The sequence below is a fragment of the Eptatretus burgeri genome, chromosome 3 (genome assembly GCF_056783735.1).
Source record: "Eptatretus burgeri isolate ZD-2024b chromosome 3, Ebu_testis_v1, whole genome shotgun sequence".
NCBI classification, from domain to species: domain Eukaryota; kingdom Metazoa; phylum Chordata; class Myxini; order Myxiniformes; family Myxinidae; genus Eptatretus; species Eptatretus burgeri.
Window position 1 is genome coordinate 112,675,834 of NC_140963.1, and position 17,500 is coordinate 112,693,333.

At 47.6% G+C, this 17,500-nt stretch overlaps 1 protein-coding gene across 9 annotated transcripts in view; it reads right to left on the reverse strand.

Annotated features, from left to right (window-relative positions):
- LOC147030752 (uncharacterized) overlaps positions 1-17,500 on the reverse strand; it is a 227,503-nt gene that overhangs the window by 94,796 nt on the left and 115,207 nt on the right. For all 9 annotated transcript variants that reach the window (XM_085875120.1, XM_085875123.1, XM_085875124.1 and 6 more), the window contains 2 exons: positions 10,093-10,170; positions 731-797 (listed from right to left, as the gene is read on the reverse strand). In XM_085875120.1, the coding sequence (XP_085731246.1) occupies positions 731-797; positions 10,093-10,170 (145 nt within the window). The remainder of the gene's footprint in view (positions 1-730; positions 798-10,092; positions 10,171-17,500) is intronic.

The following is a 17,500-nucleotide window of genomic DNA, read 5'->3' on the forward strand; positions in this document are numbered from 1 at the left end:
CAGGATTTGAACTCAGGATCCTGGGATCCCAAACCCACTACCCTCACCATTAGACCAAAACTAGGCATGTTCTTGTAGCCATATTTATACACACACGAGCCCCTGTTCTTTGCAAACAAAAAGAGTATGTGCAAACACTGCATCTGTTCACATGAGCACACACATGAGAATCCCAACGTACACATGAGAATCCCAACGTACACACACCCTCAGCTGCCGGACCGGTTTCATCGCTTATTGGTGAATCATGAGCGACAGCGCAGACAGAAATGCTAACCAATGAGGCTCCCAAGCATGCTCCATGTGCAAATGTCAAAAAGCAGTCAACATCGAAATGAAAAACAAAGCCCCACTCACATCAATGGGTCTTTGTTTTTCATTTTATGTGGACTGTAAGTGGGTACATCATAATATATACTTATACCAATTATGGTCAACATCCCATCACTGGTTCACGAGTTAGCTCGCAGACAGAATTTTTGCCGAACGGGACCTATGACCCTTGACCTTTGACCACTTGACCCCATAATCGAATCATTTCATCCTTGCAACATTATACGTACTTGTACCAAGTTTGACTTAGGTCCCTTCAGTCATTCTTAAGTTATCACGGGAACAAACCTGTCACGATCACGAAGGAACGGATGCACGGACGGATGGACGGACAGCCCAAAAAACATAATGCTTCCGGGGTCAGTGGAGGCATAAAAATACATATTTACTGACTTACCAACAGCACTTTCATGGTGCTTATGAATAATGTCTGCAAGGTCAAAGTTCCCTGCAACAATGGCGACCTGGGACCATGAGGACGACAAGACAGGGCAGAGGGAATGCAAAAACAAAATTGAACCAGAGAGAAGTCAATGGCACAGCATCACAAATCTCCATGTTTCCCACCGAAAATAAAGTTGAAAGATTGTAAAATGTTACACCAGGAATGACCCAACATCAAATTTGAGTTAAAAAAAAATCTTCTGTTTTGACCCCTGTGACTAAGTTCCTAACAAATGGGGGCATGAACCGGGGTTCAAATCCAAAGAACTGTTACATATTTCATGCGTCTCCCCAATGTTTGCATATGCAGAGTTTCATTTGAAAATGTTAGTTTGTTGTAGTGAAAATTCATTTGAAAAAAAAAAAAAAACAGGTGGCAGGAAAAAACACCCTCAATTTCTTTGATAAAAACACCCTCAATAACAATCTCTTGGACATCCTGCCCTGCCCTGCAAACTGTCTGCCGATACCCTATGAAATCCAAGGCCAACTCCACCCTTGGATTCCTGACTTCCTCCATTCTCGTAGCCAACACGTAGCTCTCAACGGAACCCTTTCTTCTCCTCTCCCTCTCAAGGCTGGAGTCCCCCTGAGGCAGTATTCTGGGCCCCATCATTTTCCAAATCTTCATCAATGATCTCTGACTCACTGGAAAATCCTCTTTATCTCTTTGCTTCACTCCACTCTCTGCCGTGACATCTCTCATCCCTCTGACAGAGAGACAGCATAAATTGCTGTAAACCTTCTCCATAAACCTTGACAAAATCAAAAACTGGTCAAACACTTGGAATACATCTTTCAATCCTGAGAAATCCCACACACTCACTCTCTCCGAAATGACAGCACTGCAAAACCTTCCATCTACTTTCTCAACAACCCTCTCGAAGAGGTTCAGTCACTCAAACCCCTGGGTCTCAATCTCAGCTGTGAGCTCTCTTGGGCAAGCCGCATTTCAATATTGGCCTCCAAAGCCAGTGGCGAGCGGGGCATCCTCCATTGTGCAAAGTCCATCCTTAACACACCTGAACTCCTATCCACCTACAAGGCTTTCATCCGCAGCTCGATGGAGTACTGCTGTCTCCTCTGAGCTGGCTCCCCTGCTTCACCTCTTGAACAGCTTAAGTCATTGAAACAAAGGCCTTCAATATCATTGGAACCTATTGCAATAAAGCTGAGTCTATGGGCCGATCACTTCGCCATCGCCGACAGGTCGGTGATCTCTCTGTCTTCTTCCACCTCATTTCTGGACATGCACCCTATTGCCTTCCTTGTGTTTTGTCCCCACCAGGTATCTGCAGGATGCATGCCGTCCATCAGCAACCGCCTCATGGTGAAACTGCCAAAATCCAGAATCACTGCCCACCTCCACTCATTTATTCCTCTTTTCCCCCCACCTGTGAAACCAACTTCCACACTATATCTTCCACAGTTTTGACCCAACCCTCCTGACATTCGACCCCCGACCGCTAAGAAGGGTGTTGGTGTGACCCCCAATGAGACATATGGTTGGATGTAGAATTGGAAGATGCACATTTTGGATTTGGTTTGAAGTCGAGACGACCATCTTAGCGGACGTTATTGCGAAAATAAGAATTTCGGTTTTTCGGTGACCTTGACCTTGACATTTGACCGAGATTCACCAAAAATGACAAGTGTCTAAGTTGGACAATGGCTGACGTGTGTACCCAGTTTGGTCATGATCGCTGAAACGGTGTGGCTGCTACAGGGTAAACAAACACACAAACAGCCAGACAGACAAGCCGGTAGGTGGCGATGGGTCGCCGAGCATGGACACTATAAGATATAGAGCAAAATGGATGTCATATAGAGGATAGGGAATCACCTGAAGATTATGCATCTCAAATCTCATCCAGTTCCATCTACTGATAATTACTCGGTATCCATTTGAATGAAAAGTACCGAAAATGCGGTTTGAAATCGGAAATCCCCAAAGTTCAAGGGGGTGCTGTGGGTGAACAAAGATCTAAATTGAAAGCCCGGCTCGATCGTTTGTGCACAATGTATTCCAGACGATTAGTGTAAATTTTCATGACCATCCGACCATAACCCTAGGAGGAGTAGCATTGAGCGTGAAGGCACCTCCAGCTCTCGCATATTATCGATTTTTGCACTAATTGACCTTTGACCCCTGACCTAAGCAAAATCGGTCAATATGTCCTGAGGCAAAGTTGTAGTACTCATTGAGTACCATGAACCTGCAAAGTTTCATTCGTATAGATGCACTCACCTGGTCGCTTGGGGGCCTTCAATTTTCGCCAATTTTCGCGCATCCCCTAATTGTAGGGGGTGCTGCGGGTAAAGTATTCCATATATCACAAAAACCGGAATATATTTGATAGAGCATCACTTGTAGATCATTCGTGCCAAATGTCAACCCTACGTGGGATAATGGCTTTTGGAATTGATTTCGCGTGAACGGTACCGATTTTGAAGGTTTTTCGGTTGTTGCTCGGGAACCGAAGCATCCCTAGCAACCATCACAATTTCCAAAGCACGAGGTCATAAGATGTACCTACCACCCGAGTTTTGTCAAAATCCACCCACGTTTACTACCAATTATGCTGATGACAAACGAACAAACATCCAAACAAACAGACAGACAGAATTACTGACAATAAAGGTCACCTATTCCGGCGACCCACAAATAGACAAACAGACAGAAAGGGGTAAAAACAGAACCTCCTTCACCTTCGGTGGCAGAGGTAACAAATAAGAAGATGAACACAGAATGAGAAGATCTTTAAGAGAAGATATTTCTGCTCTTGCATCCTCTGCTCTTTCTGTGCTTTGTCCTCCCCCCTCCTCCCCCTCTCCCCAGGTTTCTGCAGGACTCACACATGGTCCACCATCAACCCCCTTCTGGTGAAACTACCAAAATCCAGGATCACTGCTCATGCCACTCATTTGTTCCTCTTTTTTTTTTCCCGCATGTGGAATCAACTTCTACATCCTTTTTTAATCTCATTCTTCCCTCCGGGTCTTCAAGAGAGCTGTTGAACGCCATCTCAGATCGTCCCCAATCCCAAACCATGATCTTTTCAACGCTCATTAACCCCACCCAAATCCCTCCTCCTTCCAATTTTCCAATTTTTCCTCCATGGAATTTCCTTCTGTTTTCATTTCGTCCATCCTATGCATGCATGCTTGTCTGTTACCTCCTGCTCCGTTCACTGCACTCGCTCTTCCACGAGCCTGGACTATGTATCCATAAACATAATTATATATACCTGTATATATTACTTTATGTGCAATTAACTGATTGTATTCCATTAAAACGCTGTTCTAATGCATTGCATGTTATCTGGATGAATGTTAAGACTTGGGACATATCTGTACTCAGCATTAGATACTATAGTAAATATTCCGTAGACCTGACCAGACCGCTGCAAGAACCACACCATTGTCGAACATGTTGGATTCATCGGTTGATTTAATTTCATACACCGGTTGTTTTAAACTTTCATAATTGCATAATTGCATAGGCAATGAAAACTGACGTTTTGGAATTAACTCGACCAACACTGACCGCTATTGCATGATCAATCTCATATACAAAGCTCTTTCGAACCACAGACTCCAACCGATACAAATGTTTAGTGCTTTCTCGGTGAGGTAGAAATCTGAAATTTTGCAGAGTGATGGAACTCAAAGCCAATAATCCCAGGAAAAAATATCACAAAACTGTCAGAAAATGTCCATAAACGAAAATATCTGCAAATAAAAGTCAGCCGGTGCAGACTTGCTCTGCTCAATGTGGGTCACGTGACCCAAGACAATGAAGCTTACATTTGAACTGATTGCTCGGCAACGCAAACATGTCCCTCTTCCGCCCAATTTTTTTTTTATAACTTTTGCATATTTACATTTAAAAAATGACAATAGCTGCAAACTTTTAAATAAAGGGCTCATTCAAATCAATAATTATTCATTTACTTGTTATTTAGCTGCTTACAGAATAAAACCACAATCCACTTCATCAAATATCAAAGCTTTCTCAAAATACATTTCATCAATTACTTCTCATTGGATGCACATCATGTGTATATATATATATATATATATATATATATATATATATATATATATATATATATATATTTATATATATATATATATATATATATATATATATATACATATACATATATATATATATATATATATATATATATATATATATATATACATATACATATATATATATATATATATATATATATATATATATATACATATACATATACATATATATATATATATATATATATATATATATATACATATACATATACATATATATATACATATATATATATATATATATATATATATATATATATACATATATATATATATATATATATATATATATATATATATATATATATATATATATATATATATATATATATATATATATATATATATATATATATATATATATATATATATATACATATATATATATATATATATATATACACATATACATATATATATACATACATATATATGTATATGTATATGTATATGTATATATATATATATATATATATATAAAAACAATGAACTCATTATCATTATGAAACATAGAACTCTCTTTTACAAACCTCTTTATCAAATATATTGCTGTGTCCAGGGGGTTTAACCCCTACCTGGATGGATGGCCAAACTTCTCCCTTGGAGGAATCCAGCCAAGAGTCTCGGGATTAATGTATGCATCTGGAAAAACTGTGTCTGTGGACGTCCTCCTGCAGTTGGGTTACTTTTTATTTGGAAGTTGGTGGCAGAATTTGCACTCCGGCCACCGCAAAACCCTTCATTCCACAAAACATTCCAAAAGCATAAAAAAACAAATCTGAAAATCCACTCCATGGGAGTACTTCCTGTGCACCTTCCCTTCGCAGGGCAGCTCACCGGATGACGGGATTTGGGGCAAAGCCTTCGGGACCCCCAATCTTTGATGACATGAAGGAAACCACGGGGTAAACTTCTCAGGTAAGATTGCGGGAGAGTGTGTCGGAGTGGTGCTGAGGTGTCGTCCACCAGATGGCGGTCTCCTTCGGTTAACCGAAGGCAGTCCCTTTAGGTGGGTGCATGGAATGTCCAATCCCGAAGAGAGGATGATCATCTGTCTTTGTTATCATCTGAGCTCAAGCGTTTGGACATTGGTATTGCAGCTCTCTCTGTGGTTCAGAGACCGGATTGCGGCGAGATAATGGTGGGTGGTTACACCTACTATTGGTCTGGTCGCTCTGATGGTTACCATACCCAAGGAGTTTCTGTAGCTGTGTCCAAGAAGCTGACTCCAATGATAATTGAGGAAACACCGGTCAACGAGCGCATTATGAGACGAAGTATTCGTCACTCCTTGGGTGTCACTTTCCCTGGTCTCTGTCGATGCTCCGACTGAGGCGAGTGATCTCACCGTGAAGGACACATTCTATGCCACGCTCGAGTCTGTGGTTGATCAGTGCTCCAGGTGAGATACTCTTCTAGTATGAGGGGATTTCAATGCATTGACTGTAACTGATAGGGATGGTTATGAGACGTGTGTTGGTCCCCATGGGTCTGGAATTGTGAACCAGAATAGCACCAAGTTCCTTGACTTTGCAAGAAGTCATGGACTTAGGGTGGCTGGTTCATGGTTTCAGTGCCCACAAGCTCATCGCTGGACTTGGTATTCCAACGCTGGTGGTGTGGCAAAGGAGATTGACCATGTACTCGTTGATGGTAACTGGAGAATAATCCAGAACTGCAGGGTCTACCGGAGTGCTCAGTTCCTCAATACTGACCACAGGCTTGTTGCAGCAACTCTGAGGTTGCAGCTTAAATCCAGGAGAATTGTACCATCCCAGCCTAGGCTGGATGTTGGCAAGCTCAAGCATGAGAGGGTAGCTGAGGAGCTTGGGAACAGGCTGAGTGGAGATTTGGAGGGTCTAGGTGCTTTGGGGGATCCTGAAGAGTTGTGGAGTGCCTTCAAGACCACTGTCCTTGATGTTGCCGGAAGATGTCTTGGAACTTAACAGAGGGTGAAGAAGAATTTGTTCTCTCAGGGGACACTGGATACCATTGACCAGAGTCAAAGGGCCAGGCTGAATGGCAGAGCTGAGCTATTCAGGGAGCTGAGGCGTAAAACTGCATGTGCACTAATGGTGGACAAGGCGGCCAATGTGCGAGGAATATGTGAGGGGGTAGAGCATCACCTGTGGTCAAGTGATTCTCATCCTGCTTACAGGGGACTTTGGGCATTGCGTTCCTCCAATCCCATCCCTCGGTATTCTGCAGTTCTAGCAGAGGGTGGTGGTCTCTTGACGGAGGGCTCCGAAGTGAAGACTCGCTGGGCCAGTTACTTTGTTCGGCTGTATCAGGCTGATCCACCAGCTGTTGAGTTGGACGTCGGGGGTGTAACAATCCTGGTTGCTGACTCTCCATTCAACTGTGATCCACCTTCGTTTGTGGAAACACGGGCTGCGATGAACCGGTTGAAATGGGGTAAAGCTCCTGGGATCTGTGGCATCCTTGCTGAACTTCTCAAGGCTGGTGGAAATGCTGCACTCGTGTCGTTACATGCAGTTCTGTGCTCTGCCTGGAACACAGGCATCATCCCAACTGACTGGAAGAGGGACCTTGTTGTCCCTCTCTGGAAAGGGAAGGGTGATCGCCAAGACTGCAACAACTACCGAGGGGTGACGCTGCTCTCAGTGCCGGGCAAGGTCTTTGCTCGAATAATTCTTGATTGGGTTCACCACCATCTGCTTGAGCACCAGCGTCCAGAGTCAATGATTGACCAGAACCTTGCTCTTCGGGTCCTCACCGAACACAGACGAGAGTTTCGGCAGGAGCTGCTTGCAGCCTATGTTGATCTCTGTAAAGCATTTGATTCAGTGAATCGGGATGTCCTCTGGAGGATTATTGGTCTTCGTGGGGTGCCACCAAACCTGATCGATCTGATGTCTGAACTATACTCTGGGACTGAGAGTGCTGTGAGACGTGGTGATACCATCTCTGACTTATTTCCAGTTGTTACTGGAGTTCATCAGAGGGGTGTATTGGCCCCCCACTTTTCAGCACTTGTATGGACGAGATTCTGGGGAGGATGTCGGAAAGATCAAGCTGCAGTGCATCGTTTGGGAATGTCAAGATCTCTGACCTTCATTTTGGAGATGATGCAGTCATCTTTGTGGAGACGCTCGATATCCTTTTCCGAGCCCTCAAGGTGCTGATTGAGGAGTCGGAGCCACTGGGATTACGGGTTTCCTGGGTCAAAACTAAGATCCAGGCTTTCATTGACATATTGGATGCTGCTATCCTGTCTGCACCTGTTTGTGGTGAGGATGTTGAGGTCGTGGAGAGATTCACTTACCTTGGCAGTGATATTCATGTCTCTGCCGGCTGTGAGCCAGAGGTCAATAGACGTCTGGGTTGGGCCTGAGGAGTCATCGGTTCACTGGATCATGGGGTGTGGCACTGCGGGTACCTGTGCAGGAGGATGAAAGTCTGAGTCTTCAGGTCCTTGGTGCTTCCATTCTTGCTCTATGGATGTGAGACTTGGACTCTGACCAGGGATCTGAGATGGAGACTTAATTCCTTTGGTACCAGGTCTCTTCGGAGAATCCTTGGCTATCGCTGGTCAGACTTTGTGTCCAGCGAGCGGTTGCTGAGAGAGACTCAAATGAGATTTGTTCCCTGTATAGTCTGTGAGCGTCAGCTGTGGCTATATGGACATTTGGCTCGTTTTCCTGAGGCTGATCCTGTTCACCAAATTCTCTCACCGAAGGAGCCTCATGAGTGGAGGAGGCCAATGGGCCGACCACGTTCCTCATGGTTGGAGCAGGTTGATCATTATCTCAAGGAGATGGGATGGGCCAGGCATCTGTCTGGGGATTGGCCAGATGGAGGAACCTGGAGTACTGGCGGAAAGTGGACGCAGCGACACGCTACTCCGGCGCATGCTCCCATACCTGACCTGAACTGTGGTCAAAGAATTTAGTGCTGCACCCGGATGGCACAAATACAGGGACACAAGCAAATCGAATTCAATGAATAATCATTTAATGAAACAGAAAACCTAAAATTATAAAGATAATGAATCAAGACATGAGGTAACCTCAATCTAATTCTAATTGAGGAACCTCCACACTGACTTAAGAATCCACAAAGGGGCACATAAAATGAAGAAAAATAATTTAATCCTTCCTTTATTTCAGCATTTAGCTTGGTCCAGATTGTCCTTATGGAATGTAGAATTGAGGCGCTTCGTGGATGCGACCCAAAAAATGGCGCTAAGTCGTTCTCTCGCAGTGAGAAGAATGTACATCAGGCAATTCATGAGCAGTAATTAACACCAAGGCTCATAGACTTCGTGCAGATTCTTTTTACGAGTGAATACGCCGACCGTTCCTCTCTTGCCCCCGGTCTGTTCACAACGACGGCCGACACGACGAGACGATTTCTTAGTCCCCGTGATCAGGCCACGAGGCATGCTCTCCTTCCCTCCTCAGAAACGTACACACGTCACGGCTCAGCCAAACCATCAACGGCCAAGGTCCTGCTCAGCATGCGAGCCAATTCCCACAGCACGAGCATGAGAATCGCGCAGCCTTCATTGTGCCAAGAACAAAAGTGAGATCCTCAATGTCCTCCGAGTACATCGACTACTCGCCTCCTGCACACTCCATCATGTCCTATTTTTTTCTGCTACTTCCCACGCCCTCTTACACTCCATGGGTCTCACATCACTCCCATCAAACCTCCGCCCCCGGGGTGTGGCCTGCTCACACGAAACCCGGGAAGGCGGGGCCTCTGCCCCCTTGGCACGTTTTGCTTCTTTGTTATCATGATTATATTTTACAAACATGGGGAATAGTCATGGTGGGGGGGGGGCAATTACAAACTGGGGGAAATTGTTCTTACACAATCACAAACACAATCAATTTTCTACACCCCACCCTTTCGCAAACGAGATAATTCCTTCATTTTTACACTTCCACTGTTTTGCTATCACTGTAGTTCATGAAAATTTGTCTACAAGGCAAGGGAGTCCGCTGTATACCGCATGTTGTCAATCGCACACGACTGCATGCAATGAGTGGGGGGGGGGGGGATGATGAGGGGGTACATATTGACATAGTCAATTCCTAACAAAGTATAACTGTCAAAGGTATTTTGAATGACATTAGCACATAAATATTAGCACAACTATACCGATAGTTCTAAGACAAGTCAAAAGGGAAATAGTAAAAAGAGGAAGCAAATGCCCATCCAGGTGAGTAAATGAGAATGCCCATCAACCTGGAAAGCTGTCTGGTTGTTGAAATTTTTCACGTCCTTGCTGGCACCACGGTACAGCAGCACTCGAGCACACGAATCCTGGAAATTTAAACAGAAAAACAAATTTGTCTTAAGGCTGGTCACAAGTTGATAATAATGGATACATGCATTTACAGATGAACAAGTTTAAAGACTTTATTTTGCACATTTTATTCATAGATATATATATATATATATATATATATATATATATATATATATATATATATATATATATATATATATATATATATATATATATATATATATATATACATATATATATATATATACATATATATATATATATATATATATATATATATATATATATATATATATATATATATATATATATATATATATATATATATATATATATATATATATATATATATATATATATATATATATATATATATATATATATATATACATATACATACATATATATATATATATATATATATATATACATATATATATATACATATATATATATATACATACATATATATATATATATATATATATATATATATATATATATATATATATATATATATATACATATACACATATATATATATTGTTGTGGTTGAGGAAATTCGCAAATCACCATTCAGGTCCCATAGGTGAGATATCTCTGTAAGTACATGTGTAGTTAGCCCCAAACCCGTTGTTTAGAGGGAATAAATGTGATTCATTCGGGCTGCGACCCTTTAAGATAGCCGTTTTTCTGTTCTATCTTTATTTTGAACCAACCACGTTTCAACCGCCATCACACAACAACCACCAATCGCAACGCCGCTTCACAACAACAACGCCAACAGCCACGACCTTACCTTCGCAACTCGCTCTCGCAACCATCGCATCACCGCCATTCCAAGTGTCACCGTGGCCAGGGACCGCCACTTTAGACCCTCCACCACCTTCACCTCTCCTCCTTCTACCGCCATTCCCGCACCGCTTGTGGGCACCGAGCGTCAGGCTGTCCTGGCCTCGTGCGGGACGCGCGCTGAGCCGCGGGTGCAAAAAGCGGCCTTTCCGGGGAGGGGTCGGATCGGGAATGGTGCACGCCCACTTCCGATCCCTCCAATCATTAAGCGCGGGGCGATTTGGCCCCGCCTCCAGGCGCGTCGGAGTAGAATCGATATATGCAAATTCGCGGATCAGGAATGATTCACGCCCACTTTTCCTCCGTCCAATGGGCGAGCGTGGCTCTGCCCCCGAGCCCATCCTGATCCGAAAATCTGCATATGGGTGCTCCTGTCGCACTATAAAGCGCCGAGCGCGGGGCGAATTGAGGAGTGGAGGTTTTTCTGTTTCAGGCTCGGGCGAGTTGTGGCGGTGGCAAAGTGTGGCAGCAGCAGTCAAGATGGGTCTGGAGGAGAGTCGGTCTGTCGGGGAGCTGCAGAGAGGAGAAGCCGGGAACGCGGTCGAGGACGCGGTCGAGGACGCTCGTCGCGGGACCCAAGCAAGCCAGCTATCCTCTTTCCCCAGAGCATTAACAACCCCCCCCTGTTTCCCACCCGCGCTGAGATAGTGCGAAAAGGGGGCCCCATTCCCACGCCATTCCAGGCAGTGCCAGCGAGGCCCACGGAGGAGCGCGGAGTCAAGGCGCCGCCGCCATTTTGCGGCTCATCACAAGACGGATAGGCTCTGCCCGGTTTCGCGCCCACAGACCACGTCTGCCCCCTTGTCGTAGAGGGTGGCCCCTTTTTCTTTTGATTTTGAGTACATGTGTTGTCGGCGCCGTCTGTAAATTAGAACTGTGTAAGTGTTGCCATGTGCTCGCGTAGTCGGTAGTAGATCTGCATTGTGTTTCTTTTGCTGCAATTGCTTTTGGTGCATAATTGTTGTGTTTCTTTTACATTTGCTTTTGGTGCATAATTGTTGTAATTGTATATGTGTGCTTTCCGTTTGCCGCGGAATAAATGTGAATTATGTTGAACTGTTTTTCCCGTTTCGCTTCGTCTTTTCTTTAATTGAATCTCCATCTTACTTCACGTAAAGGGTTGGTAGTGGGCTAAAAAAACGCCCGACAATTAATCGGAACCGTCGAGGTTGACGATAACACCGCTCGGTTATCCCGATAGTACGGAACGGGTCGCTTAAAGTGGCCCGTGTCCGAAGTCAAACTGCGGCGAGGTGCGATCGCCCGGTCTACCCTCCGTGTGGGTACTTAGGTCGGTCGAATTTGGTGAACAACCCTATCCCACGTGGGGGGCCGATTGGCACGATCGTGGTGAGGCCGAAAGGCCCACCCGTGACTAGCTCCTGGCGTTAGTCCGAGAGGGTCACGACGGAATTGTCCGTCCGGTGGGCAATGTGCCGCGATCCGAGTTACGTGGCCGTCTGCACGCTAGCGGGTGTGAATTCGCAACACTGGTGTCAGGAGTGGGATTGGAATCCGCCCCGCCTCCAAGCTAAATTCACGGAGAATCGGTTCAGGGGTGAGACGAGCGACCCCCGATTCCCTCCAAATTACAAGCAATTAAAATTAACCCCTTACGAGAAATAAGATGGAGTCTCAAGGCAAGCGGGAGCCGGGGGTATTGGAAATGGATGTAGAATGTGTCGAATCCATGGTCCAGGATGAAATCCCCGTGCAGGAAATGCTTGTTGTGCAGGATGAACTCCCCCAACTGAACCCAGAGGCCGAAATGGGCGCAGCGTTAGAGGCCGCGGTGTATGACACCCCCCCCACCCCGCCTCCGTCAAAGTCCTCCCCCAGTCCCCGGCGGACCCGCGCCTGAGGGCGAAGCGATTGCCGCAGACCCACTTAACGTGGACCAGGTAAACATGATTTTGCAGGCAATAAGCGGAATGACGCAACAAATGAACGAAATGGATAAGAAAATGGAAAATAAAAATGAAAAAAATGTGGGGTGAGATGCAGCAAATGGGCCGAAGCCTGCAGGCAGGCATAATGGCAATTGCGGGGAGTGAAACGCGGGCGGTGGAGCTCAAAATGGCGGCGCCACGTGTGGGATCGAACGAGCTGGGAGGGAGTGCAACGGTTGTCAGGCCCGTGGTGAAGGCGGGTGAGGAGGAAATAATACGGGGGACGTGCTGGGCGAGAAGTGTAAAGGTGACGCAGAGAGCAACAGTGATGGTGACCGAGAGGGAAAAACTAATTGGGGTGACGGAGACGTGCACGAGGGAGATAACAAGGGAAGAGACAGAAATAATAGACACGGGAGATAGAGGGTGAATTGGACAGGATTGAAGACGAGCACACACACACACACACACACACACACACACACACACACACACACACACACACACACACACACACACACACACACAGGTAGTGGAAGACGATAAGGGGGAGCTGGCGGACTGTTTGGGGACCCGGTGCGAGCAGCTGGATAGCCTCCTCCAGGAACGAGGGGAGGGAGAATGCCCCCTTGAGGCGACTCACGACCAGGTGAGTTCGGTCATGTCGAGCGAGTTCGAGGGGACGGTTGCTGTGGACAGGTGCACATGCAGCTTGGGGGGTATAGAGACCCCAGAACCCCTTGTGGTAGCGCGAGTCCCCGGTGTGATTGTCCCCGGCGTGAATGTCCCGGTGTGTGTGGTTACGAGTGTTGTCCCGGTGTGTGTGGTGCAAGGTGTGAGTGGTGTGGTGGCAAGTGTGCCGGAGAGCATGCTTCCCAGCACGCCGTGTGTGAAAGGGGCACTGCAGGTGGAAGAGACCACGTGCGCGCAGGAAACGGCACGCGTGTGCGAACAGCAGTGTGTGAGTGAGAACGCGGGTGACTGCCCCCGCGTGTGTGAGTGGTATGGTTTGTGTGAGGGAAATGGCACGAGTGAGTGAGCGGCTGAGTGTGAGGGAGACCGTGTGTGTGAGAGAGCGGTATGTGAGGGAGATGTCGGTCAGCATGCGGGAGCACGCAGCCGCGTCTCCCAGTGTGAATGTGATGGAGTGGAGTCTGAGCGTTGTAACACGCAGGTGTGCGTGGATTGAATGGCGACGGAGACAACGGCGACAGAGGGACAAAGGCCGAATAGTGGCCGCAGCTGTAACGGGGACCGCACCGGGTTTACACGGCGGCGAGCGCGAGGTCCGGGCCGTGCAACGCACGAGGCCCCCAAGTGCTCGCTTGCGGGAGTGAAAACCGGTCCGGAAACGCACGCGGTGGATGTTGCCGATCCCGCGGACGGACAAAGTTTTGGCAGGATTTCGGATTTGGACCGGACGGGTTCTCCACGCGGGCGTGTGTGTTCAGCTCCAACGGGCAGAGCACATGTGTTCGCGTGGGGAACCCCTCGAGACATGAGACTTGTGTTTTTTTATGTGCAGGGTGACATCATGGCTGCGTGTGTGGTTGGAATCCGGCAGGAGGGTGAATCCCTGCCGGATGGTACCGTTCAAGAGGGACGAGGGACGCGAAAAGCTGCCATGACGTCGCGCCAAAGGTGCGCAGGTTGCGAGTTGCCGCGCTGGTGCTGTAAATTTTAAAAAAAAATAGCAGGCCTCGCTTTCGGGTGAACAGGATTCCCTGGGCAGGGGTGGAAGACCCCCTTGTCCCGGGCACAGGATGACACTAGGGGGAAGGGTTAGCTTAGCTAGACCGGCTTCATGGGGCAGGGGTAAGTCCTCATGGGGCCAGTGAAATGGATTAGGTTGAGGGATTTAGTGCAGATTTAGGATGGGAAATGATTTGGGGACAGTGACAGACAGTGAATGTGTAGAGGGGACGTAGCTTAGCTACGTAGTGTTAAATGGAACGTGCTGTAGTTTAAGGGATGACGTGGGAGCACGAGGTAGTTAGGGGATTTAGTGAGCAGGAATGGCAGGATTCAGCGATGTGTGTGTTGAAGGGTTGTGAAGTGGAAGCATGTGCTTGGTGAGTGAGTGAGGCCAGCGGGTCTGTGTGAGTGGAGCTCATGTGGAATGCATGGTGCGATGAGTGATTGGGGGGAGGAGTGACTCCCGCCCAAGGGACCCCGGGGTCAGTGTAGAGTGAGTTAGCTGGGTTAGTCAAATTGACAAAATGGAGGTCGTTTTGCTGTTGCTGGGAGTGTAGGCTCGATACCCGTTTGGAGGGGTGCAGGAGCCCTGTTGACAGGCTGGGAGCGTGGCTGCGAAAGGTGAGTATCGCTGAGTGGGTACCCCGGGGACCAGGCTAGTCGGCCGTGGTAGGCCAAGGGCCCATTGGGGGGCAGGGATAGCGTAGTGGGCACGGATGCGCCCGCATGATGCGGGGGCCCGGGGCGCCGTTAGCCGCGTGGGCAGTGTTGTGGGCACGGCTGACCCTCGGAAATGGGCCCGGGAAGCCAGCCTGCCACGTGAGCGTGTCAGGGGAGTCGCCAGGGAGGGCACTCCCCGGTGTTTAGGGAGCTGGTAGGCTCGGAGGCAGTGTAGTGCCCGGGGGTGCCATAGCTGGAGAATCTGCAGAGGGAAGTGCCTGCCAAGGGAGCCACGCGTCCCAGGCATGAGACCGTGTGAGGGCACGGAAAGAAAATTGGGGGGCAAGGCCCAAAATTGTGAGGACCCCAACACAGGCGTTGGGAATCTGGGTTGATAGAACCAATAGTTTAAGCGAGAGACACTTGTTGAAAGCCCCGGGGTAGTTTAAGAGTTAATGGTTAGGGTAGATTAGGAAGTGTACCTCTCCGCATCATCCATCCCTTCGCTCTCGTTGTGGGCCGCTGGACCCACTTGGGGTTAAAGATCGCTGAAGTCTGGGGAGGCCATCCTGAGGCTTCGTTGGGCCTCAACACAGGATGCTAGCTCTCCCCTATTCCCCTCCGGGAAGGGAACGTAGGGGTTGGGAGTAGGCTAGGAGACAAGAGGTTAGCCGAACAAGGATGATAAAGGGGGTTAGGGGACGAATTAAAGTGGGAGGTATAGAAATAAAAAGAAAAAAAAAATTAATTGGGGCTAAATTGGTTTTTACAAATTAAGGGGGTGGGTATGGACAGTGACAGGCAAAGGAGATAGGTGGGAGGGAGACAGTAGGTAGGTCCGAGCCCGCCTTCTGTGTGGCCAGCACCTCCGCACTCCCTCCACCAACCTGCACTGCACGGCGAGAGGCCGGCCAACTTTATTGGCTGGCTGTGTTACTTCAAGGCCTGTGCCAGCCCACTTCATCTGCCGGCTGTGTTTTGCTGCGAGGTCTGTACCGGCCGGATCGTATGCAGCTGTTTTTGCTTCAAGGCCGGTGCCGGTCGATCATCTGCCGGCTGTTTGCTACAGCGGCCTTGTCATGCCATGCCTTGCCTGTTCACCTTTGCCATGCCATGCCCACTGCTCACATCAACAGTTTGCCCCCGTTCAATTTTGCTTTGCCCCCCCCCCCACCTCTTGTTCATTGCCATGTGCACCAGGATTGTCGTGGAAGTTGCAAGGACTGTCCTGTTGGCAGCTACAACATGGGCCTGCAGTGGCGGCCCGTGCGCCGGATCACCGTTGACTTTTGTTTTGCTCCCTGCAGAGTCCATTGATCCTGGGCCAAGGTTTAGTGTAGAATTTGTAAGTAAGATGTACTGTAAATACGAGTGTGCCCCCGGCATGTATGTCTTAGCACCGGCAATTTTATTTAAGTTGTCCGTGTGAGTGGGTTTGTTTAGTTAGTTACTCAGCCCTCAGGTTATTTATTTTGGGGACACGAATACCATGAATGTCGCACTCAGGGATCCGAAGGTAAAACGTACTCGGGGAGAACTACACATGATGGCACACGAGAATTTGACGACTCGGGACGAGTCTGTAAAAAGGGGAGGGGGTAGTGTTACGGCTGTGGAAATTCGCATTACACCATGAAGGGCCCGTAGGGGAGATATCTCTGAGTACATGTGTAGTTAGCTCAAACCCGTTGTATAGAGGGAATTTATGTGATTCATCCGGGCTGCGACGCTTTGAGTTAGCCATTTTTCCTGTTCTATCCTTATTTTGAACCAACCACATCTCAACCGCCATCACACAACAACCACGCCACCGCCACCATCTACGCTCCCACATCATCGCATCACCGCCATTCCCAAACGGCACCATAACCATCAAACCACCACCGAAAACCCTCCACCACCTTCACCTCTCTCCTTCTATGGCCATTCCCGCACCACCTGTGAACACTGAACGTCGGGCTGTCTCGGGCCCGTTCGGCGATTGGTGCTGAGCGCACCGAGCCGCTAGCGCGAATAGCGGCCTTTCCGAGGGAAAAAGCGGATCAAAAACGCAACACGCCCACTTCTCCTCCATCCAATTAGCGAGCGCGGGGCGGCTTGGTCCCGCCCCCAGGCGCTTGTGTGTGAAGTCGATATATGCAAATTCTAGGATCAGGGGAGGTTCTCGCCCCCGTTTCCTCCGACAAATGGGCGAGCGTGGCTCCGCCCACGAGGTCATTCTGATCAGAATATTTGCAGATACGCTTCT